Below are 25,233 nucleotides of genomic sequence, written 5' to 3'. Positions count from 1 at the left end.
CCAGAACCCAACAAGATAAAATTCACAGTGTCTGCCATTCAGTCAGAGATTACTAGGCATGTAAAGAAGAAGAGAAACACAATTTAGAGTGAGGAGACAAATCAATCAAAACTGACTTAGACCGGAAACAGAGGTTAGAATTAGCAGACAAGGACATAACAGTTATTATAACTATAGTCCATATATCCAAAAAGTTAAGTAGTGACATGAAGGATATTTAGAAAAGTACAAATCTAACTTCTAGAGATAAAAATTACAGTGCTTGAAATGAAAAATGCCCTGGATGAGATTAATGTTAGAGAGTAGACATTATAGGAACATTAGTGAACTTGAAGATAGAGCAATAGAATTTATCCAAAATGAAACACAGAAAAAATAATTTAAAAAAATATTTGTGACCTGTGAGACACATTGAGTAGGCTAACATATGAGCAGTTGGAATCTCTGAAGAAAAGGAGAGGAGGGGCGCCTGATTAACTCGGTTAAGCATCATCTTTCAGCTCAGGTCATGATCTTGTGGTTTGTGGGTTTGAGCCCCATGTTGGGCTCTGTGCTGACAGCTCAGAGCCTGGAGCCTGCTTCAGATTCTGTGTCTCCTTCTGTCTCTTTCCCTTCCCCACTTGTACTCTGTCTCTCTCTGTCTCTCAAAAATAAATAAAAATGTTTAAAAAAAAAAAGAGGAAAAAAATGGAAGAAGGAATGATCAAAAACTTTCCAAAACTATAAACACAAATTTTCAAGAAGCTCAGCGAACCCCGGACTTCAAGCTGTATTACAAAGCTGTGATCATCAAGACAGTATGGTACTGGCACAAGAACAGACACTCAGATCAGTGGAACAGAATAGAGAACCCAGAAATGGACCCACAAACGTATGGTCAACTAATCTTTGACAAAGCAGGAAAGAATATCCAATAGAGTAAAGACAGTGTCTCTTCAGCAAGTGGTGCTGGGAAAACTGGATAGCGACATACAGAAGAATGAACCTGGGCCACTTTCTTACACCACATACAAAAATAAACTCAAAATGGATGAAAGACCTCAATGTAAGACAGGAAGCCATCAAAATCCTAGAGGAGAAAGCAGGCAAAAACCTCTTTGACCTTGGCTGCAGCAACTTCTTACTCAACACCTCTCCGGAGGCAAGGGAAACAAAAGCAAAAATGAACTGTTGGGACCTCATCAAAATAAAAAGCTTCTGCACAGTGAAGGAAACAATCAGCAAAACTAAAAGGCAACTGACGGAATGGGAGAAGATATTTGCAAACAGCATATCAGATAAAGGGTTAGTATCCAAAATCTATAAAGAACTTATCAAACTCAACACCCAAAAAACAAATAATCCAGTGAAGAAATGGGCAAAAGACATCAATAGACATACAGATGGCCAACTGACACATGAAAAAATGCTCCACATCACTCATCATCAGGGAAATACAAATCAAAACCACAATGAGATACCACCTTACACTTGTCAGAATGGCTAACATTAACAACTCAGGCAATGACAGATGTTGGTGAGGATGTGGAGAAAGAGGATCTCTTTTGCATTGTTGGTGGGAATGCAAACTGGTGCAGCCATTCTGGAAAACACTGTGGAGGTTCCTCAAAAATTTGAAACTAGAACAACCCTACGACCCAGCAATTGCACTACTAGGCATTTATCCATGGGATACAGGTGTGCTGTTTCGAAGGGACACATGCACCCCCCATGTTTACAGCAACACTGTCAACAATAGCCAAAGTATGGAAAGAGCCCAAATGTACATCGATGGATGAATGGATAAAGAAGATGTGGTATATATATACAATGGAGTATTACTCAGCAGTCAAAAAGAATGAAATGTTGCCATTTGCAACTACGTGGATGGAACTGGGGGATATTATGCTAAGCGAAATTAGTCAGAGAAAGACAAATATATGACTTCACTCATATGAGGATTTTAAGATACGAAACAGATGAACATAAGGAAGGGAAGCAAAAATATAAAAACTGGGAGGGGGACCAAAACATAAGAGACTCTCAAATATGGAGAACAAACAGAGGGTTGCTGGAGGGGTTGTGGGAGTGGGGGTTGGGCTAAATGGGTAAGGGGCATTAAGGAATCTACTCCTGAAATCATTGTTGCACTATATGCTAACTAACTTAGATGTAAATTAAAAAAATAAAATTAAAAAAAGCTCAACAAACCTAAGCACAAGTAAAATAAAACCGTATATAGATTGTTCAAAATATGTAAAGAGAAAAATATTAAAGCAGCTAGAGAAGAAAGGCACATTAAATGCAGAAGAGCAACAGTAAGTATGAAAGCAGATTCCTCATCAGAAACAATTTGAGCAATCTCCAAAGATATATAGATGGTCAATAAGCATAGCCAAGATGCTCAGCGTTGTTAATCATTAAGGAAATGCATATCAAAACGCAATGAGATATTCACTTCATACCCACTAGGCCGGCTGTAACTAAAAACGTAGACAGTCATAAATATTGGTGAAGATAAGGAAAAAATGGGACTATTATATGCTGCTGGTGGGAAATGGTACAGCTGCTGTGGAAAACATTGTGGCAGTTCCTCAAAATGTTAAACATATTCATGAGGATTCATTTGAGCAATTTTCCTAGGTATATACCCAAGAGAAGTGAAAATATGTCCACACAAACACTTGTTCGCAAATGTTCATGGCAGCATTATTCATAATAGCCAAAAAATGGAAACAGTCCAATGTCCACCACTTGGTAAGTGGATGAATAAAAAGTGACATAGCCATGTTATAGAATACTGTCCCACAATAACAAGGATGAACTACTGACACGTGCTACAACATGGATGGATGAACCTTTTCAAAAACTATGTTAAGTGAAAGAAGCCATATGGAAAGATTGATTCTGTGAGATGTCCAGAAAAGCCAAGTTTACGGAGATAGATGTAGAGTAGTGGTTACTTGAGAGTGGGAGTGGGAATAAGGGTTGACTGGAAATGAATACAAGGGGTCTTTGTGGATTGATGGAAATGTTCTAAAACTGGATTTTAGTGATGGTTGGGCAACTGTAAATGTATTAAAATTATTGAATTTTACATTTAATGAGTGAATTATGTGGTATATAAATTATACCTCAGCACTGTTATTTAACAAGAGCTATTGACTGTTTAAAACAAAAATAATGTAATGTTTATGATAATGTGGAAGTAGTGTGTATGATGAAAATAGTGCATAGCAGGGAGTGGGGCATAGAAGTATATCATTATAAGGATTTACATTATACATCAAATAGTATGGTATTACTTAAATGTAGATAGAGATGAGTTAAAGTTACATGTTGTAAACACTAGAGGAATCGCTGAAAAAAAGATGTGTAACTAAATAAGTTAATAGTAGTGACAAAATGGAATGTTAAAAAATATTAAATTCAGTGAAGCCTAAAAAATAGGAACAGACAATACAAGTAGAAAAAACAGTTAATATGATCATCAATCTAAAGCCAACCATATCAATTACAACAAGTGGAAATAGTCTAAAGATTTCAGTTAAAAGGTAGATTGTCCGACTGGATAAAGAAATTTAAGAACCAAATCTGTGCTGTGGACAAAACGCGTGAAGTACGAAGACCTAGATAAATTAAAAGATGATAGAAAAAGACATACCCTGCAAACTCTAATCATAATCACTAGATTTCAGAGTAGGAAATATTGTCTGAGATAAAGAGAAATTTCAAATTGGTAAAAAGGGGTTACAAGAAGATAAACCATCTTAAAGATTTAAGCACCCAATGTCAGACCTCCAATACATGTGAAGCAAACACTGACAGAATGGAAAGGAGAAACTGACAAACCACAATTACACAAAACTCCTTTTGGTCATTAATAGAATTAGGAGACAGAAAATCATTAAAGGTGTGGAAGACTTAGACACTATTGATTGACCAATTGACCTAAGTGACATTTACAGAATATTCCACCAAACAAAAGCAAGTTACAAACTTTTTTCAAGAGCACGTGGAGTGTGCACCAATATAGGTTATATGATAAGCCATAAAACAAACTTTCATAAATTGTTGAAGGAATCATCAGAGTAAGTCCGGGAAGAACCCAAATATTTGGAATTTAAACCACACTTTTATAAATAACCCATGAGTCAAAGAAGAAATCTCAGAGGAAACTGGAATATATTTTAAACTGAATGAAAATGAAATTACAACATATCAAAATCTGGGGCCTACAGTTAAATCCGTTTTTAAGAGTAACTTACAGCATTAAATACGTGTATTAGGAAAGAAGAAAAATCTCAAATTAATGCCCTAAGCTTCTACCTTAATTAAGGAAATAGAGAAATATAACTTAGATTGAAGAAAGAAATAAAAAGGTGAACACAAATCAGTTAAATAGAAAATTGACAGACCTTAGAGAAAATCAAAGGAATCAAAAGCTGTTTCTTTAAAAGAGAAATAAAATTGATAAGCCTCTAGCGAGACTAATTAAGGAAAAGGGAAGACACAGTTACCAGTATCAGGAATGGAAGAGGTGTCATCACTGTAGAGAGTATAGATATTAAAAAGGTAATGTGCATAATTTTATGCCAATGAATTCAACAACTTTAGGTGAAATGGAAAAATTCTTTGGAATGCACAGATTACCAAAGCTGACTCAAAAGCAATAGAAAGTCTAAGTCACTGTACATCAGTTAAAGAAATGATTGATTCTCTATAGAGAGACCCCAGGCCCAGACAGCTTCACTGGTGAAGTCTGTCATATTTAAGGGAAAAAAAACTGTACACAAAAATCTTTAAAAAATGGAGGAAAAGGGAGCATGTAACTCTTTTTATGAGATTAGATTGACTCTGATGATAAAATCAGACAAAGATACTACAATAGAGAACACTACAGATTAATACCCTCATAAGCATAGAAGCAAAAATACTCAAAATATTAGCAAATAGAAACAAGCAGTGTATAATAAGAGTACTAACATGAGCAAATGCTGTTTATCCAAGGCATGCAAGGGTGCTTAACATTCAAAATCAATATAATTTACCGTACTAGTTGATTGTAAAAGAAAAACCATAATATCATCTCAGAAGTAAGTATTTGACAAAGTTTGATAGCCATTGCTGAGAAAATTCATGGCAAACTGGGAATAGAAGGGGAACTTTTTCAACCTGATGATCAAGGGCATCTACAAAATCTTAAAGCTAACATCATACTTAAAGTAGTATTGCCAAAAAAACCCCCCAAAATCAAAGATGCTGATTCTGATCGAACATCTTCTAGAGAAAATATGGAAGACAGAGGAACATGTTAAAAAGATTCCATGTGGATGCAGTTAGCAAAATCCAGATAGTGGGAAACTATGGAATTAAGTGTTCCAGTTTCTTCAACAGTTAACTTCAAGGAAAATAAAGGTTTGAGAGAGATGGAGTCAAAACCTATAAATTAAAAGAAAATTAAGGGACCTATCAGCCAGCTCCAACATGTGGCCTTTCATTGGATCTTAGATTTAGTCAAATGAAATGTAGAAAAAGCAAAAACAAAACAACAAAAATCTCAACAACATTTGACATTTATGAGACCATTTGAAATCTAAACACTGGATATTTCATACTAAGGAATGATTGTTAAATTTTTTTAAATATGCTAATGAAGTTGTGGGTATGTTAAAAAGGGCTAGTTTATGCATATACTGAATTTTTATAAATGAAATACTCAAAGTCTGAGATTCATTTCAAAATTATACTATGTATAGGGGAGTCAGTGGGAATATAGGTGAGACAAGATTGGTGATGATATTGGTAACTAATGAAGCTGATTAATGGATGAAGAGTATTCTCTCTACTTTTGGATATATTTTTAAATTTCATAGCTTAAGTTTAAAGGTTATCCTAGTTATCAGTTATTGGCCATTTGCATATTTTGGGACATTTATAAATGTTAATATATTTAAGTTTCATAGAAACTGCATGGTTTTTCAAAGATGAAAAATGAATGTCAGAAGTTTGAAACATGTTTAGGGTCATACCTTAAGTGACCGAGCCAAAATTGGCAATCCAAATTTATCACATGGTAGGTTTCATTTCTCTTTTGCTGGGCTATGCTGACTTCCATATATTATTCTGCTTTGTCTTCCAGTTTCTTCTTGTGTATTATATTGGTGTTTATTTCAAAGAACATGGAGGTGCCATTTTCAAACAGCCCTGTTCTTTGTCAGAAGCAGTGAATACCTGTCTTCCAGTAATGGGCAGGTTGCAGCATTTTCCCTTTAGATTTAGAAAGTTGGCTTATTCTTCCCATTTTTGTATTATTCTGAAAAATAAAAAGGCCGTGGGTAGGCAGAGAATTAACTTTTTTCACTTTGTCTTTTCTGCCACTTCACTGACTGGCGCTTGACTGACGTTTTTCCTTCACTAATTTGTGGGATAAAACTGTTGATCTAAAATGTCTGTGTAATTGACATTCTTTAAAATGTCAATTCTCTAATACATGTTATTTTTACTTTTTTTTTTTATAGGCTTTGGTTGGAGAGAAGGCTTGTTATCAGTCCATCAGTAGTTACGGTGGTCAGATCTTTTACTTGGGGACAAAAGTAAGCTCTTCCACTCTGACTTGACATTTGTTTGTGCCAGGATAGTTGCGGCTGAAGGGGGTTGCTGGTACAGAGAGCAGTGCGTTACAAAGTGCATACTGATCATCAGGAATCTAACACTTTTAGGGGGTGTGTGTGTGTGTGTGTGTGTATTTTATTTTTTTTTAAGGGATTTATTTTTTAAGTAACCACTGTGCCCAGTGTGGGGCTTGTACTCACAACCCTGAGATCAACAGTTGCATGCTCTAATGACTGAGCCAGCCAGGTGCCCCTTTCAGGGTATATAGTTGTGATTTTTAGCTAATTTATTTTGCCTTTCAGACATTTTTACTTTCATTTAGGTTCTAGGATGCTTATTTTCTTGATTCAAGGATATACTTTCATAATATTTACATTTATGGTTTTCAAGACGAGGAAGATAGCTTATCATGTATATTTGTCATGTCCTTTAGCTTAGATCAGCTTAGGATATATTAAAATGCATTGAGGTATTTGACTTAAAATAGAATCACCGGAATAGGAACTTGTTTGTGTATCAATTTGTTCCTTGCTTTTTTTTTTTAACTTAGAGAAATATTCATTATTAAAATTCAAAATATTACAGGGATTTGGGGCATTCTTTGTTTCTTGCCTGTGGAATTAATTCCTTGGACTGTAGACTTAACTTTAAATATTTGTTTGATTTACTCTTTAATGTGGGCCCTTGAAAACCCTTTAGTAAATACTTCTAATTGTACTATGAAATATTTTTACCTAAAGAGATGTAAAATGAGATGCAGGACTGGGACAAATGTGTCTCCCAAACTAAGCTGTTAAAGATGATCATTTTAATTATTGTTTCTTTATTTTCTAGTCTGTTTATGTGATGATGCTGAGAAGCTGGAGAGAGGTGAGTTCAAAGTAATTTTATATGTTAGAGCTGTTGAATTGATTAGCATCTTAACATTCTGTTTTGACTTTGCAGGAAAAGATTATTTGGATTTGTGCTTTTTAATTTCAGAAGTATACATCAGAATCTTTACAACTATTAGGTACTTGCTTTGCTAATACTGACTATAAATTAGGATTAGATTTAGCTACAAAAGTCAGGAAATTTAAAATAACAGTGGCTTCAATAAGATTTCTCTCTAATGTAAAAACAATCTGGAGGTAGGTAGTCTGTGGCTAGTGCAGCAGCTCAGTGGTCTTTAGTAGACTGTCCTATTCCACCATTCTTGTGTGTGGATTCTAGTCTCAAAGTCATTTAATGTTCCAGTGTGGCTGACGGAGCTTCAGCTGTTAAATCCACATTCCAGGAAGGAGGAAGGGGAAGAGAAGGGCTGGCGCCTGCCTTTTAAGGTTATCCCCAGGGAAGGCCAAACTTTTCCACTTATTTATCATTGGCTAGAACTTAGTCACATGACCCCAAGTGGCTACCAGGGAGTCTTAGAAGTGTACTTTTGCTGGTATATTGCTGTCTCAGGTAAACTTGGGATTTGTTACTAAGGAGGAGGGAATGGAGGCACCTGGGTGACTCAGTCCGTTGAGTGTCTGTCTGACTTCGGCTCAGGTCATGATCTCACGACTCCTGAGTTTGAGCCCCGCGCCAGGCTCTGTGCTGACAGCTCAGAACCTGGAGCTCACTTCTGATTCTGTCTCTCCCCCCACCCCCGCCCCTCCCCACTCACGCTCTATCTCTCTTTCTCCTTCCAAAATAAATAAAAACATTTAAAAAATTTTAAAAACAAGGGAGGAGGGTGTGAATGGATGTTGTGGTAAACAGCTAACCTTTTCTGTTACAGTGACATTCCAGCTGTTTCCTCTTTTCATATTTAGGCCTTGTGGCTACCTGTATTAGCCCATACAATCACTGTACTATGTAGTGCTTTAAGAAATTGTTTTCACAGAAAGAAGATAGTCACATGATTATTGGAATAATTTTAGCTGTTAAGCAATAACGTCTGAAAAGGTATTAGGTAGAATAGGAATTCTACCTAGTAGTTGGTCAGACAAAGGGGTTTAGCTTCTCTCATTTACTCATTTTAGAGAGTGGATCATCTTCTGAAACAAGATTGTCTTAAAGAAGCCTTGGCTCTTGCATGGTCTTTCCATGAAGGAAAAGCAAAAGCAGTAGTGGGTAAGTTGACAGAATACCAGTGTAGTAGACATTGTTTTTCTGGAGTAGAGAAAATGAATACTAATCACTCATAGGACATTTTTTAGCATAGCGTTCAAATATTTTCTAAACAAGATGTCATCAAACCTTACAGACTTCCAGTGAGAAAGGTTAATGACAAATACAGGACATAGAATTTTAAATATTGCTTTTAAAATTCTTTAATTTCATAAGGAGAATTTATAGTTGGAATAAAAAGAAAGTACGTTGATAGGTTATCTGATCCAATAGATGTGAGATGCTCTTACTATGGCATATTAGCCAATACTTTGATATCTAAGGATTGTTATAATTATGTCTTTTGTTAGCACATTATGGATTTTGTTTTTATGCTGAATTTTGCTTCTCTGCAGGATTATCAGGGGATGCCAGTAAGCGAAAGGCTGTTGTTGCAGATCGGGTGAGTATTTTAGTAGGGGCTTTACTAGGGTACAGTGCAGATTTGCCTTTGGTATCAGCTAATAATTTTGGGGCATGATTAGGTAAATGGCTACAGTCAAGGAGAGAGTGTGTAAAAAAACAAGTGTATAATTCCCTGGTGTCATCTTGAATTCTTTTAAACTTTCTTCTTATCACCTTTCTTTTTTCCCTTGCTCACTCCCTTATGACGATGATAAAATTGTAAAACAAAACAAAACAAAAAAAAGAGCCAAAGGACAGCAGAAAGGAGGATGGAAAAACTCAGGGATCTGGATTATTTATGAGTCTGATTATATATAGCCCATAGAAAGTTGACAATTGTTAGTTTTTATGAACAGATAAGTAATTATGAGAAATACTACACATGCAAGTGTTTGTGTTGCCTGAGGTAACAGAGATGGCTGATTTTATTATTATTAATTAGCATTAATATGATTAATGCCAATATTTAATATTGACTTTGTTTTCCTAATCTAGACCTGGTTGAATTTAAATTCATTTATTATAGTCATTCTTCTCTGTTTTTATTGTGCAAGTGCATTGGTAAAAATTACATTCCAAAATAAGTGTAAGCATATAGAAAACATGAATAGAAATTGGTCACTCTTCAGACTCATGAATGATTAATTGTCTCAGTATTAGCTAAAATACTTTAGGAATTTATGTTCTGTCTGTGTTCTCGAGGCAAAGACCTACAGCAGAGCTTTCTGAAGACCTTAACTTCGATTTTTCATTTCCTGAGCAACAGAGGTACTACTGAGTCTAGAACCTGGAGATTAGCAAATCAGTACTAGCCCTGAGGCTGCAAGAAATTAGTCTGAGGTTAAAAATATTGGGAAATAAAGCCACTGAATTTTTTTTTTCAATATATGAAATTTATTGTCAGATGAATGCAAATTGGTGCAGCCACTCTGGAAAACAGTGTGGAGGTTCTTCAGAAAATTAAAAATAGACCTACCCTATGACCCAGCAATAGCACTGCTAGGAATTTACCCAAGGGATACAGGAATACTGATGCATAGGGGCACTTGTACCCCAATGTTTATAGCAGCACTCTCAACAATAGCCAAATTATGGAAAGAGCCTAAATGTCCATCAACTGATGAATGGATAAAGAAATTAGGGTTTATATACACAATGGAGTACTACGTGGCAATGAGAAGGAATGAAATATGGCCCTTTGTAGCAACGTGGATGGAACTGGAGAGTGTGATGCTAAGTGAAATAAGCCATACAGAGAAAGACAGACACCATATGTTTTCACTCTTATGTGGATCCTGAGAAACTTAACAGAAACCCATGGGGGAGGAGAAGGAAAAAAATAAAAAAAGTTTAGAGTGGGAGAGAGCCAAAGCCTAAGAGACTCTTAAAAACTGCCACTGAATTTTTTAAATTATATATACATATATAACATGTAATTATATGATTATACATATATATTATATATATATATATAAATGTGTATATATATATATATTTTTTTTTTTTTTTTAAATTTTGTTATATCTTTGGGGTGCCTGGGTGGTTCAGTCGGTTGGGTGTCCGACTTCAGCTCAGGTCATGATCTCACAGTCCGTGAGTTCGAGCCCTGCGTCGGGCTCTGTGCTAACAGCTCAGAGCCTGGAGCCTGCTTCAGTTTCTGCGTCTCCCTCTCTCTCTGCCCCTCCCCTGCTCGTGCTCTGTCTCTATCTCAAAAATAAATAAAAACATTAAAAAAATTTTTTAAAAAGTTATATCTTTAATAAAACTCAATTCTGTATTATTTAGGAGGACCTACATATATTAAGTATTGAAAAATTTTAGAGAGATATTTTGATTTTCTATACAAGGCTGTTTTCCTTACAGATGGTAGAAATCCTATTCCACTATGCAGATCGAGCTCTGAAAAAGTGTCCAGACCAGGGAAAAATCCAAGTGATGGAGCAGCATTTTCAGGTACACCTTTGCATGTGCTTCTAATAGACATTGCTATGAATAGGTCTAATACTGCTCTTTTATATTACTTGAGAATAGGGCTTTCATGTTTTGGTTAAACATTTTCAGCATTCAAAACTTTATTGCAGGGCTTTTGGAGCATTCTAAATAATGAAATTTTGAAGTAATAGGTAACATGGGGATAGATGGTAAAATGTGGAGTGTTGATGCTTAGCTCTAGTGCCGTGTGGATGGCAAGGATGTGTACATGAGGGTATATACCTCATATATACCTATAGGTATATACCTATGAACTGACACCTCCCAGTGGCTGACACCTGGCTGATGACTAACATTTATGTTAACTAGGCTAGTTGGAGAAGAGGTGTACCACCAAGGTTTAAATTTAGTTCTCCTAGGAGCACCTGTGATTCAACAACAGCTTGGTTACCTAAAAAAACAAAACAAAACAAAACAAAACAAAAAGATCTCTAAAACATGCAGGTGAAAGATCTTTAGTTTCTTCTGGAACTCATTGAAAATGGAAGTCAAGGAACAGTTTAAAGACATGTACAATTGTTATGCGAGTTTTACTGTTTGTAGTGATCACCAGTTATATTTATTGCAAATTTCTGTTTGTCCTTCTCCATTTTTTAGAGCTCCCTCACCTCTCCCTTCCCTGCCTTCACTTGTAACAAATATTGGAGGGTCTAATACAGGAGTCAGCGAACATTTTCTAAGAAGGGCCATGATGGGCAAATTTAGGCTTTGTGGGGAGCATATGGTCTGTGTCATATGTTCCTCTTTGTTTTCTTTCTTTCTTCTTTCTTTTAAACAACGCTTAAAAAATGTAAAAACCATTCTTAGCTATGAGCCATTCAGAAACAGGCTGGGGGCAGGACTTGGTCCATGGGCCAAAGTGTGCACCTCCTGGTCTTACATGTACTAGGCACTGGACGTACAGTTTGTAAAATAGACATGGTCCTCGCTGTCTTAAAGTTTGCACTCCAGTCAAGGTTATTTTTCTTGTTTACATTAATGGAAACATTTAAAAGACATCTAAGGGTTTTGAAGTTCTAAAGAGCAGGCACAGCTTATCTATTTCCATGTCTCCATTTGATGCTAGTAACTTTGGAAGACAAGGCTAGAGATGGAAGGTATGAGGGAAGGATTTGGTTTCCTGAGCTGTACTCTTTAATGTCATAGTAGTGGGCTTCTGGCAGGGTAACTTTTATTACTATTTGACTGCAAGCTCATTATATTTATCAATAAAATAGAGAAATGAGCCCCTATAAAATTACGGAAAAAGATAACTTAAGAGGAAGGCATACGGCAGAAAGAAAGCACATGGGGACAATTCTGTTTGGCAGCAATATCTTGTATATAAATTTTGTATACCATTGCAGTGTAAATAGAATACAGTATTTTAACGAGGGGATGTCTATTACCTTGAAGTGATGAGATGGTACTTAAGAAAGAACTCTGGCTATTGAAAGGTACACCTTGTTGAAAAAAAAAGAAAAAACCATAGGGAACACTGGGAGGGGCTAATGAGGGGTGTGTGTATGTGTGATACAGAAACCACAGTGCTGGGGAAGGATATGGCAGAGAGCTATAAAAGAAAGGAAAAAAAGTGATGTTCTGGTGGAGAAATATGAAAGAATCTTGGCACGACAGGGACTATAGATGATTGTTTCTTTTCTTTTCTTTTTTTTTTTTTTTTTTTTAATTTCAAGAGCCTGAGTGAGGGAGGGGCAGAGAGAGAGAATCCCAAGCAGGCTCTGTGCTTTCCGCACAGAGCCCAACACGGGGGTTGATCTCACAAACCATGAGATCATGACCTGAGCTGAAATCAAGAGGCGGATGCTTAAACCACTGAGCCACCCAGGTGCCCCTATAGATGATTGCTTCTAATGCAGTTTATAAAATTTACAGAGAAGCAAACTGTAGTAGTAATGTGTTGTTCAACTTCTAGATATATGTTGGAAGTTTCATTCTGCTAAAAGAATATCTCCTAAAATTTTTTGATTTATTAATGATTTAGTCTCATAGAAGCTGAAGGAAACAATGGTGAACCATTATTCTGGATTTACTTTTTACCAGTAATTGGGGGAATAGAGTAGATAGACTTCCAAGGGAAAAAAATACCACTTTATTTTAAAGATTGTAATAATGTTGCAAAATAAGCTCAGCTTGAATCCTGTGAGAAAGTACATGTTTCAGAAGAAAACTATGGGCACAGTCTCATGGTTATAGGCCTCAAAATACAAATGGATTCACAAAGAACAGGAAATTCTTAAATTTTGACATAATAACCACAAAAATTCAAAGAGAATTGAAATGGGGACGAATGTTGAGAGAAGTATCTGTCTACAAAGCACAGAACAGCTACAAAAGATGGAGAGAGGCAGATAATCAAAGATCTATGTAAAAAGCAACATGAACCTGTAAGACTGTCAGAAAGGAAAATAGTACCTGGATTGTGCCTACTAACATGCTAAGGGTTACAAAATAAGGGATTGTGACCAAGATTCACTGAGTATATTCTACATGCCAAGCACTGTGTGAAGTTTTTTGTATTTAATTTTTATTTAATTCTCACAACCCCATGGGGATAGATACTGTTTTTAATCCCAATGCATAGATGAGGAAAGTTAGGTTGGGAGAAATTAGGTGATGTTCCAAGGTAACATTGCTGGTAAGTGTTGGGGTCTGTACTCCAATCCAGGCCTTTGTGACTTCAAAGCCCAGCTCTTACCTAACTAGTGTTCTGTATGGTTATTTTCAGAACAAGTGCAAGGAAAAGATCGGTGAGAAAGGGGTGATGTTAACAGATGATCAAGGATGAGAATGACAGCAGACATCTAAGCCATTTAATGCTTACTGTGTGGCAGGCACTGTTAATAATGCTTTACATATATTAACTCATTTAATTCTTTCATAACTGTGTAAGATGAGTCCTGTTATTATTCATATGTATAGATGAGACTGAGGCACAGAGAGGTTAAGTAACCTGTTCCAGGTTACACAGTTCATAAATGATAGAACTGGGATTAGAATTCAGGAAGTTGGGCTTCAGGGTCCACATCTGGATTGCTATACTGTACTGAAGAAGAACACTTCTTATTTTGCTCCCATTTTCATGAACAAAGAGAATGGTCTTTAAAGTGGAAAAATCTAGTTAAAAATATATTAAAAAACTGAAGCCCAGCATATGTGATATATAGTTAGTTGCATAATGATTGTTTAAAACTCAAAACTCAGTAGAATTATAACCCAGGATACTGCTTGAACAGTCTGTGTCACTGTTCATAATTTTTAAGTAACCTTGGATCGGTTTTTTTTTAAATAAAGCATATTCAATTAAGCATGGATGCCTCAGCAGAGGAGACACAATTTATTTCACTCAGGAGGACAGTTTTCTTCTGAAAAAGATGATCTTCAGCCCATTAGGATGAGTGAAATCCATGTATGGTTGGCTATGAATCTGCCATTTTAAGTGTTTGATCTTAATTAGTTAGTCATGAAATAATTAAATAAGTTGGCTCTTAGAGTTTTTTTTAAAGGAAGAGTGTGGACTTAAGAAATTATCCACTGATAGTTCCAGTGTGGTGTATGAATGTTTTCTGTGAGCTTGCTTGAAATTGACCACGTTAAACTCATAAATTGCCGTTTTGAAAGGTATTTGAGGACAGCATATCCATGGAATGCCTATTACATAATGTCTTGATTTTATTAAAGCGTTTGTGTAAATTTTCCATTATCCTAATGGCAGAAATAGATTCATGAGTAGTAAATAGGTAAGTAAATAGTAAGTAGATTTGTAGCTAGATAAACATCCCTACCCAAAGAGTATTCTTTGGTGGCTTGGTATTAATTACGTTAGGGCTCTTTCCTGTGCAATTTTTTTTTTAAGTTTTTTTTTTTTTTTAACATTTATTTATTTTTGAGACAGAGAGAGACAGAGCATGAACAGGGGAGGGGCAGAGAGAGAGGGAGACACAGAATCTGAAACAGGCTCCAGGCTCTGAGCTGTCAGCACAGAGCCCAACGCGGGGCTCGAACTCACAGACCGTGAGATCATGACCTGAGCCGAAGTCGGACGCTTAACCGACCGAGCCACCCAGGCGCCCCCTTGTGCAATTTTTTATAATTGATTTGGGGTGACGATTTAGTGAGTGACTTGTCAAATATAGGTGGGTGGCACCAGGAGTCTGAGTTCAAAATGATCTTGACAAAATGGAACCAAATTGTCATGAGATAAAATTCAACAAGGATGAACATCAAGACTGCATTAGATCCAAATAATTTAAGTACATGAATACTGGCTTGGGAAGATCTAGCTGGATAAGATTTCAGTTGACCACAAACTTAGCATGAGTTAATAGTGTGTTAAGGCCCAAGGTAAAGGTAAGGAATAGTTCCATTGGGCTATTGGTTGGAAATAAAAGCTCTGAGGTATTTATGGACTACTGACAGATTAAGCTACATCCACAACCAGGATGGTGGGAGATTTAAAAAATGACTGAAAAAAATATAGTGGGGTTGTTTAATCTGAGGAGTAAGTGGAAACATGTCTGCCTTCAGTTGATGACGGGCTGTGAAATAGGGGTTTACTGTATTGCAGCAAAAGGAGGGCTAGTATAAGTGGGTGGAAATTAGGATGTGTATTTCAGTCTAAAATTACCCAGGGGTAATGTAAAAATGCTCTTGGATTTATGTGCCTCCTACTGTTGAATTTATTGAAATAGAGGAAGACCAGCTGACTAAAGACTTTCTTTGTCAGGCAGGAAGAGCTGATATTCTGTATCAGTGTGAAGAAATGATTGTTGGAAACAGATGACCTCTAATCTAGTGAGTTGAAATTTCTAGTACAACTGGTTTCTATTTCAATCAAAATACTGAGAATTTCTATTTTACCAGCAGGTGGCACTCATGCTTGCTGCCTCAATTTTAATTTTTACCTTTGATGAAGAGCCTCACCTTTTCCTTAGAGTCAGGATATATAATACCATTCAATATTTTTGCTTTTCTCCAAAGATCAATCAATATTTTATCCTTTCTTAACTATAGAAAGTAACTTTTGGATCTCATAGTAACTTTTTGATAGGCTGTGGCTTTTATTTATCTGGGAAAATATTTGAACCTTTAACTATATTTGTATAGTAACTAGTTGGATTAAAATGAATTGGAGCCACCACTGTTTTCCCAGCATCTGGTTTAGTGCCCTTCAATTTGAGAAATATTTCTTGATGGATTTTTTTTTAAATATGTGTTTGTATTGTATATAGTGCTTGTCTTGGGCATATGTAGTTTTTTTGGTTTGTTTTTAAGTAGTCTCCATGCCCATCATGGGGCTTGAACTCATGACCCTGAGGTCAAGTGTCCCATACTCTACCAACTGAGCCAGCCAGGTGCCCCTTGGGCATATGTTTAAATCTAACTCTGGAAGGTTTGAACTGAGAATAGAACTTAGTACAATCACACAGATGTTCATAATCATGACAAATATTATTATGTGCTGTGTGCCTGGCAAGTATCTTATTTAATCTTCATAATATACTTGAGGAGTAGTTATTATTTATCTCCATTTTACAAATGTTTGCATGTGTACACAGACACACAGAGGGTTGAATAACTTGCCTTATGTCATACAACCAATAAACAGAATCACAGTAGGCACCCAGGCTGTCTGGCACAAGGAGCTTTGAGCCTACAGTCTGCTTAGATTTCATGCACACTTCATTCTTTGATAATCTCAGACCAATATGTTGTTAACTGGCTCACTTTGAAACAGAGAGGACTAAGTAATATATAAATTTTAGGAAGATATTGAAATGTATAAAAAAATACAAAATGAATTCATTTTAGTATGATCACGGTAATCGTATTTGAATGATTGTGGACCATTTTATTCTTCATCTTATTGGTCCTCCATAGCATTCAACAGTTAACGACTTCTTGAAACTGTCCTGATGTCTTTTCTCCTATCAGAATTCTCTACTAACTGTTCCAAACTCAGAAGCTGGTCAGTTAACTATGGAAGCAGTTTCATGTATTTTGGAATATTTTATCTTATTATAGTCATGTTTGTTTATGTAATAGGTAGAGGTATAAATAAACATGGGGAATTTTAATAATATAAATCAAGCTAAAATAATTTGAAAAATAATATAATTTTAAAAGCTCTTAAAAGTAAAGCCTTACATTAATTGTTCTCACACTCTCCTTTCTGCTTCATTTCCACCTCCATGAGCTGCAGATCATTCAAGGCCATTGTTATAGCAGCTGTTGCCATATGTTTTTGTATTAGGAGTTCATGCGAAATAGTGGACAGACTCTAAAAGCTAAACACAGAGTGAAGCAATAGGAGCCTTCTTTGTCTAATTCATGTTTCCCTGAGATGATGTGAATAATAAGTATTGGTGTCTAGTACATCACCTTATTCCTGAGGCTTGATTAGAATGTTGGTTCTGGGAGTCAAGTCTTTCCTAGAAGATTATTTTTTTGTCATACCTGTGAGGAAAAAAACAGGAAAAGTACAAATATACACATACAGAGAAATACCTATATCTACATAGCTACTCATGGTGTCTGTGTACTAATACAGGAATACAGCTGCCTAGTTTTGATAGCCCACAGAGAAAGATCTATTGATCTGTGTATAGGAATGTTTATGTACTTTGGTGTGTGTGTGTATGTGTGTGCATACATATACATATACATACACATATACATATATATGAATATGTATGTATTCATTGTAGGGTTTGTTAAAATTTTGAATCATTTTCAAATAATGCAGTTTTCATTGCCTGATTGACTTCTAGAATATAAATTATGAGAATTAATGCTGTTGTTCCAAAAAGCAAAGGAATGTGTCTGCTCATTTCTTCTCACATCATCCTTATGAAAGAGGGAAAGCCAGAGATTATATCTTCAGTTGGCAGATGGTAAGATAGTCACAGTGCAATAAAATGATCTGTTCACTCATTCAAACAATTGACAGGCTTAAATATAGATTTTCTGTCAGTTCAGTGTTTTATTCACATATCTATATTGCTTCTTTAATTTTTAAATATATACAAATATCGAACAAGAGAAGCAGTTCACCTAGGCCAGTTGATAGGACTGTGCATTGAAGAAGAGATTAGAGAAATAATTGCTTTTTCTTTTTTTGATTTTAATTTTGGAGACCAAAAATTCAGACATTTTTTTTAGAGGCATTCTGCAAGTTTTTGAGACTAAGAGGAATATACTTAAAGCAGATATTGGCTCACTGTGTTTGCACTGAAAGACTTCAGGCACATAGCCATAAGCAGCGCATAGCACAGGCTGTACTTAATGGCAGAAGGATCAGAAGTTTGCATGTAGGCCCTTGATCTCTCAATATCCTGTGGAGAGGCATGTGTCTCTCCAGACCAGGTCTGGCTGGATGGTCTGAAGGTTTTGCTTCAAGAGAGGGACCTGTCCTTTTCCGCTCTCCTTTCTTTTAGGACTCTTGTGAGAGCAGCCTTCTAAATGGGTTAAGTGGGGTGATCATCTTGGGCAGCAACTGCTTAAGGTGATTGTAGACTAGTCCTGGAATGTCCCCTGCCCAGTTTTGCCTACAGATCCTGTGCAAAGTTGAGTCTGCGCTTAGTCCTTGCAGTTGGGAGGTAGAGATCTAACTGGTCCCACCTAACTTATTTTCAGGTGTCTAGGAGATTGCCACCAGGGATAATACACTGGACAACCTGCCTTGTCTCTCCATAATTAGATTCTGGAAAGGAAGGTTTAATATATGGAAATAGATTTGGCTTTAAGTAGTATTTTATCTTGTTTATAGTTACAAATGTTCAAAATTGATAAGGACCTGGTTTCTTTAGGAAGCTAGATTGAAAGCATTACCTTGAGTGATTTAGCTCTATTTAAGTGAGTTGAGAACAGCTAGGGGCAGGCATGAGAACTATGTGTATCCTCTTTCTTTTTTCTTTTAATTAGTTTTGTTTATTTTGGGATAATTGTAGATTTACATTCAATTGTAAGAAATACAAAGAGATCCCAAGTACCTTCAACTCCGTTTTCTCCAGCGGGAACATCTTGTAAAACTGTATTACAACTGTATAACCAGGATTTTGACCAATATAGTGAAGATACAGAACATTTCCATCACCACAAGGATCCCTCATTTTGCCCTTTTATAGCCACACCTTCTTTCCTCCCATCCTTATCCCCTCTTTAGGCCCTGCCAACCATTAATTATTCCCATTTCTATGATTTTGTCATTTCAGGAATGTCATGTAAATGGAGTTATATAGTATGTAGGCTTTTGGGATCGGCTTTTTTTTTTTTTTTTTTAACTCAGCATAATTCCCTGATGATTCATCTAGGTTGTTGCATTTGTCAGTAGTTTGCTGTTTTTTATTTCTGAGTTGTACTCCCTTCCTAATCTTCATTTAGAACCACATCACACAGTACTGTAATTTTACTTCAACCATAAAACCTAAGAAAACTTAAGACAAGGAAAGCCTATTAACTTTTACCCTTTATTTTTGCTTATCATCTTCTTTCAGTGTTCCAGGGTGTCTATTCTTTTGTTTCCTTTCTGATTAGAAAACCTTCATTATCCATTCTTCGGGGGTAGTTTTGCTGGCAGTAGAGTCTTTTCATCATAGAATGTCTTGATTGCCCCTTCATTCTTCAAGGATATTCCAATGAATTTGGTATTCCAGGTTGACAGTAACTTACTTTCAGCACTTGAAAAATACGGCTCTGCCACTTGCCTTGGCCTCCATGGTTTCTGATGAGAAACCCAGTCATTCAAATTGTTTTTCCCTATAGCTAAGGTGTCATTTCTTTCTTGCCACTTTGAAGATTTCTGGGGTTTTTTTGGTCTTTAGTTTTCAGAAGTTTGAAAATGTATTTGGTGTGGATTCCTTTACATTTGTAATATTTGCATAAATCTGTGTGTTTATGTCTTCTGCCAAATTTGGGATATTTTTGGCCATTATGTCTTTGAGGACTTTTTGAGTTCTACCTTCTATCTTTTCTCCTGAGACTCTTATGATACATTAGGTCTTTTGTTCTAGCCCCACAAGTCCCTGAGTGTCCCATTTTTTTTTTCAGCCTGTTTTCTCCTTCAGATTGGAAATTTCTGTTGTTTGTTCCTTTCTTCCTGTTCATTCATTTTTTTTTTCCCTCTGAACCATCTATTCTGTTGTTGAGTCCTTAGAGTTTTTTAAACATTCAGTTACTGTATTTTTCAGTTCTAAAATTTTCATTTGGTTATTCTTTATATCTTTTTCTATTTCTGTGATGAAACTTTGTATATTTTCATTTGTTTCAAGATTTCAATTACTTATTGAGACAACTTTATCATGGCTGTTTTAAAAATCATTGTTAGATCATTCTGACATCTCTGTCATTTTAGTGTTGGCATCTATTGATTACTGCTTTTTAATTCGGTTTGAGATCTTTTTGGTTCTTGGTATGATTTATGATTTCCTTTTGAAATCTAGACATTGTGGATGTCCAGATCTTACTGTGAGACTCCAAATCTTATTTAAACTTTCTGTTTTAGCTGCTTTCTTCTGGTACTGCTCTGGTAAGGGAAGGGGTCCTACCTTCTTACTGTTAGGTGGGGGCAAAAGTATAGGTTCCCCACTCAACCTCCATTAATACCTGATAGAGGGTGCTCATCCTCACTGCTGGACAGAGATGGGGGTTCCTGCCCCTTACTAGGCCTTCTCTGGTACTTCACTGACTAGTTAGGGATAGGAATGTCTCAGTACTGCTCCCCATGTGGCCTCCATTGACACATGGTGAGAGTAGCTTCACTACTGCTGGATTGGGCATTGCTGAAAATTCTAATTATTTTGTAAGTCTCCTCTGACACCACTCCATTGGGCCTCATTACATGAATTCCACTAGCACTCTCCATGTGGGAGGAGTAGGGGTTTGTTACTGCACTCTTAGAACTGAAAGTCCTGACTTTCATAGACTTCTCTAATAACACCCTGCTCAGCAGAGGGAGGACTGTGATACCTTGTTATGTGCTGTGGAGAGTAGAAATCTAGGTTTTCCGCACAGTTTTGGCTGGCATGGGTGAGTATATTAGTCAAGGTTTTCCAGAGAGACAGAACCATTAGGGGGTATAGACATGTCTCCCCTCCCTCTCTCTTTCTCTCTTTATGTGTATATAGAACCACATCACACAGTATTACAATTTTTGCCTCAACCATAAAACATAACTATAAATATATAAATAAAGAGATTATAAGGAGCTAGCTCACTGGATTTGGGAGGCTGAGAAGTCCCAGTATCTTTATTTGGCAAGTCGGAGCCCTGGGAGAGCTAATGTGTAGTTCCAGTCCAACTCTGAAGGCCTCAGAACCAGGAGAGCCAGTGATGTAGTTGCAGCTTGAAAGCTGGCAGGCTTGAGACCCAAGAAGAACAGATGTTTCCTTCTGCATTAGGGAGGGCAATCTGCTTTACTGAATCTGACTCATATGTTAATCTCATTTAAAAATATGACACATCAGACACAGCAGAATAATGTTTGACCAAATAGTTAGGCACCTTGTGGTCCAGCCAACTTGATACATAAAACTACGCATCACAGTGGGTGTGGGGGCACAGTTTTTTTTCTGTGGTGTTTGACCAGAATAGAGCAGATACTGTTACAAGGGTTGTTGGTTTTGTTTTTTTTTTTCCCTGCTAGATTCTTTCTTTTCTGGTTTTTTGGCTAGAGAGAGTAGCTTTCGTTGAGCCTTTTTCTATATGTGTGCCTGGGCATTTCCACCTTGCCAGTCTTCTTCACTTCCAAGTCTGGGATCTATGATAAAAGGGAACCGGAAAGCTCACCACTGTGTTGTTCCTCAGGTCCTGAGATCCCTGGTAGGTCCGCCATCTTCTTCCACCTTTCAGAGTCTTAGGTTTGTGTTGTATATATTGTCCAGGGATTTTAGTTATATTAGTAGGAGAGATAGGGAAAAATATGTCTGGTCCACCTCCCTAGAAGTGGGAGTCTCCTATGTGTACGCTTTTCAAGGCATTGCAAAGTTCGTTGGATAAAGAAAGAGAAGGGAGTGAACAGAAATTTGGAATTGGAGAGAGTTTAGACCAAGAGAACTAAGAAGTGCTGCAGGGAATGGAAGTTGGCGAGAGGCATATAGTAGAGAACTTGCAAAGAAGTAATTAAAGTCTACACATGTATTCTGAGACTCTAAGCCACTTGTAAAACTGCCCCAATTCTTAAATTTTTAATCTTCTCTGCTTAAAACCCCTTCAGTGGTTTTCCATTATGTTAGAATAAAGTCCAGGATCTTGCACATGCCCCTTCGCATCTACTGCCAGCCTTCTCTTTCCATGCGCTGGTCGTACTGTCTCTCTCAATCCCCAAGGTTCTCTGCTGTCTCCTCTGTCTGGACTCCTGCAAGTTACTGTTCCCTCTCACTGGATGGCGCATTCATCCCCATAGTTGGCTTGGTCACTGCTGTCTGTCAGGTATTCACTTAAACATCCCATTCCAAGGAAGGCAGACTGAGGTTAGTTAGGCCTCCTTCCTAACTAACATTCCCCTGGCAGTTCATATTTCCCTTCTCATAACTTTCATCATCCCTCATTGTTACTTTTTAAAAATCTTTGTACCAGACTATAATATATGTCTGTTTTGTTAAATCTGTATCATTAACACCTAGCAATGGCCCTGGTCTACAGTAGATGCTTTATATAAATACAGTTTACATAAATATGACTTATACATATTTGTGTGTGTCCTCTTAATGTTCTAGCCAGTTATTTCTGTAGTGTTGAGGTCGACTATACATAGGTGTATTACCTGCGTCATTCAATTTTTTGTATTAGTTATATATTTGTATAATTTAAAAATCAGAAAGTATAGGGTGCCTGGGTGGCTCAGTCAGTTAAGTGTCTGACTCTTGACCTCACCTCAGGTCATGGTCCCACAGTTCATGAGATCGAACCCCACATCAGGCTCTGCACTGACAGTGCGGAGCCTGCTTGGGGCTCTCTCTCTGCCCCTCCCCTACTCACTCTTTCTTTTCTGGCTCAAAATAAACATTTACATTTTTTTTTAATTGCAAAGTATAAAAATGTATACAATGAAAAGTCTGCCACCTTGATGCCATCTGCCCAGATTCCACCTGCCTCTCACCATTGTTACTAATTTTCATGTAGATTTCCAGATTTTCTTTACATAAATACAAGCAAATGTACACAGTTGTAACCACCCACACATTCATATTTTTTTCCTTCTTTAACACAAATTTTTTCCTTGTGATTTTGTATTGTTTTCCTACTTAATATATCTTGGAAATCTTTTTATACTGGGTCACAAAGAATGTCTTTTTTTTTCCATTTTGGTAGTTGCATAATATTTTTTTTTTTGACGCTAATGGTATTTTTTTTTTTTTTACTTCTGTTTCAGCTTGTTTCTAGTATATAGAAATGCAAGTGATTTTAGTACATTGATCTTCCATCTTGCAACCTTGCTAAACTTGTTTATTCTAATTTTTTTTTGTATATTCCACCAGATTTTCTACAGAGATAATCATGTTGTCCACAAATAAAGACAGAATTATTTATTATTTTCCAATCTGGCAGTCTTTTATTTCTCTTTCTTGCCTTATTACACTGGCTCCAGTATTACCTCCAGTATTAATGTTGAATAGAAATTTTGAAAATTGACATCTTTGTCTTGTTCCCGGTGTTAGTGGGAAAGCATCAGTCTTTGATTTATAAATATGATGATAGCTGTAGTTTTTCAAAGATGCTCATTATCAGGTTGAGGAATTTCTATTCTTAATATCCTAAGAAATATAAATGTTGTTGGCTTTTGTCAAATTGTTTTTCTTTGTAGAGATGATCATATAGTTTTTTTTTATTTGTTAATATGGTGAATTACATTGATTGGTTTTTGAAACCAACCTGGCATACCTGGGAGAAAGTCATGTGGTTATGATGTATAACCACATGACTTTTTTTATAAGGACATTTATGTTCACTCTTACGTATTACCCAAAGGATACAAAAATATTTCGAAGGGTCACACGCACCCCATATTTATAGCAGCATTATCAACAATAGTCAAACTATGGATGGAGCCCAAATGTCCATCAACTAATGAATGGATAAAAAGGAAGTGGTGTGTGTATGTCTGTGTGTGTGTAATAGAATCTTAGGCATCAAAAAGAATGAATTCTTGCCATTTACAACACTGTGGATAGAGCTAGACTGTATGGTAAGTGACATAAGTCAGAGAAAAATAAATACCATATGATTTCACTCATATGTGCAATTTAAGAAACAAAACATTTCATAAGGAAAGGGAAAAGAAAAGAAGGAGGCAAACCATAAGAGACTCAAACTGAAGGTTGCTGGAGGGGAGGTGAGCCGGAGATAGGCTAAATGGATGATGGGTATTAAGGAGGGCACTTGTTGGGATGAACACTGGGTGTTACATGTAAGTGATGAATGACTCAACTCTACTGAAACCAATATTACACTATATGTTAACTAGAATTTAAATAAAAACTTAAAAAGTTTTCTTTGTAGGACGGTTTTTAACTACAAATGGAGATTTTTAGGAGGTTATGTACTTCTTCTGTTTCTGGTATTTTCTATCTTTAAAGAGATTTGGCCATTTCATCTGAGTTGTCAAATTTATTGGGTAAAAGTTGCTCATGACATTTTAATTACCCTTTTTATATCTGGAGAATCTATAGTGATGTCATCTCTTCAGTCTTTATTTTGTTAATTTCTGATTCCATTGTGGTCAGAGAACGTAATTCGTATGACTTAAATCTTTTTAAATTTGAAACTTGTTTTATGGCCTAAAATACATTATCTATCTTAGTAAATGTTCCATATACTTAAGAAAACTGTATATTTTGATGCTGTTGGAGTGTTCTAAAAATGACAATTTACAGACGTAAGGCTATCAATTCAACATGTATCACTTTTATTGTTTTTATATATAATCTTTAATTTTGGTAATCTTTCTTTGAAAATTTTTAGAGAAAGCTTTCTGGCATTAAAACCCAAGCTTTTGATGAGACCAACAAATGTGTAAGGCAGTCTCTGTGACAATTTCGGGCTTATGGCTTTGATTTTCAGTTCCCTTTTCACTTTTCGACTCTTGAGTATTGCCCTCACTTTCTTAGGAAC

General features: G+C 36.3%; 1 protein-coding gene across 13 annotated transcripts in view; it reads left to right on the top strand.

Moving 5' to 3' along the window:
• Positions 1–25,233, top strand: part of VPS8 (VPS8 subunit of CORVET complex) — a 253,159-nt gene that overhangs the window by 51,872 nt on the left and 176,054 nt on the right. For all 13 annotated transcript variants that reach the window (XR_008297776.1, XR_008297777.1, XM_027061270.2 and 10 more), the window contains 5 exons: positions 6,501–6,575; positions 7,429–7,464; positions 8,601–8,691; positions 9,084–9,130; positions 10,996–11,085. Coding sequence is in view for 11 of the 13 variants with exons in the window: in XM_027061270.2 (XP_026917071.1) it covers positions 6,501–6,575; positions 7,429–7,464; positions 8,601–8,691; positions 9,084–9,130; positions 10,996–11,085 (339 nt within the window). In the remaining 2 variants the exon portion in view is untranslated. The remainder of the gene's footprint in view (positions 1–6,500; positions 6,576–7,428; positions 7,465–8,600; positions 8,692–9,083; positions 9,131–10,995; positions 11,086–25,233) is intronic.

This window comes from Acinonyx jubatus, chromosome C2, assembly GCF_027475565.1.
Source record: "Acinonyx jubatus isolate Ajub_Pintada_27869175 chromosome C2, VMU_Ajub_asm_v1.0, whole genome shotgun sequence".
NCBI classification, from domain to species: Eukaryota; Metazoa; Chordata; class Mammalia; order Carnivora; family Felidae; genus Acinonyx; species Acinonyx jubatus.
The sequence above is the reverse complement of the archived record's forward strand: the minus strand, read 5'-3'. Positions and strand labels throughout refer to the sequence as shown.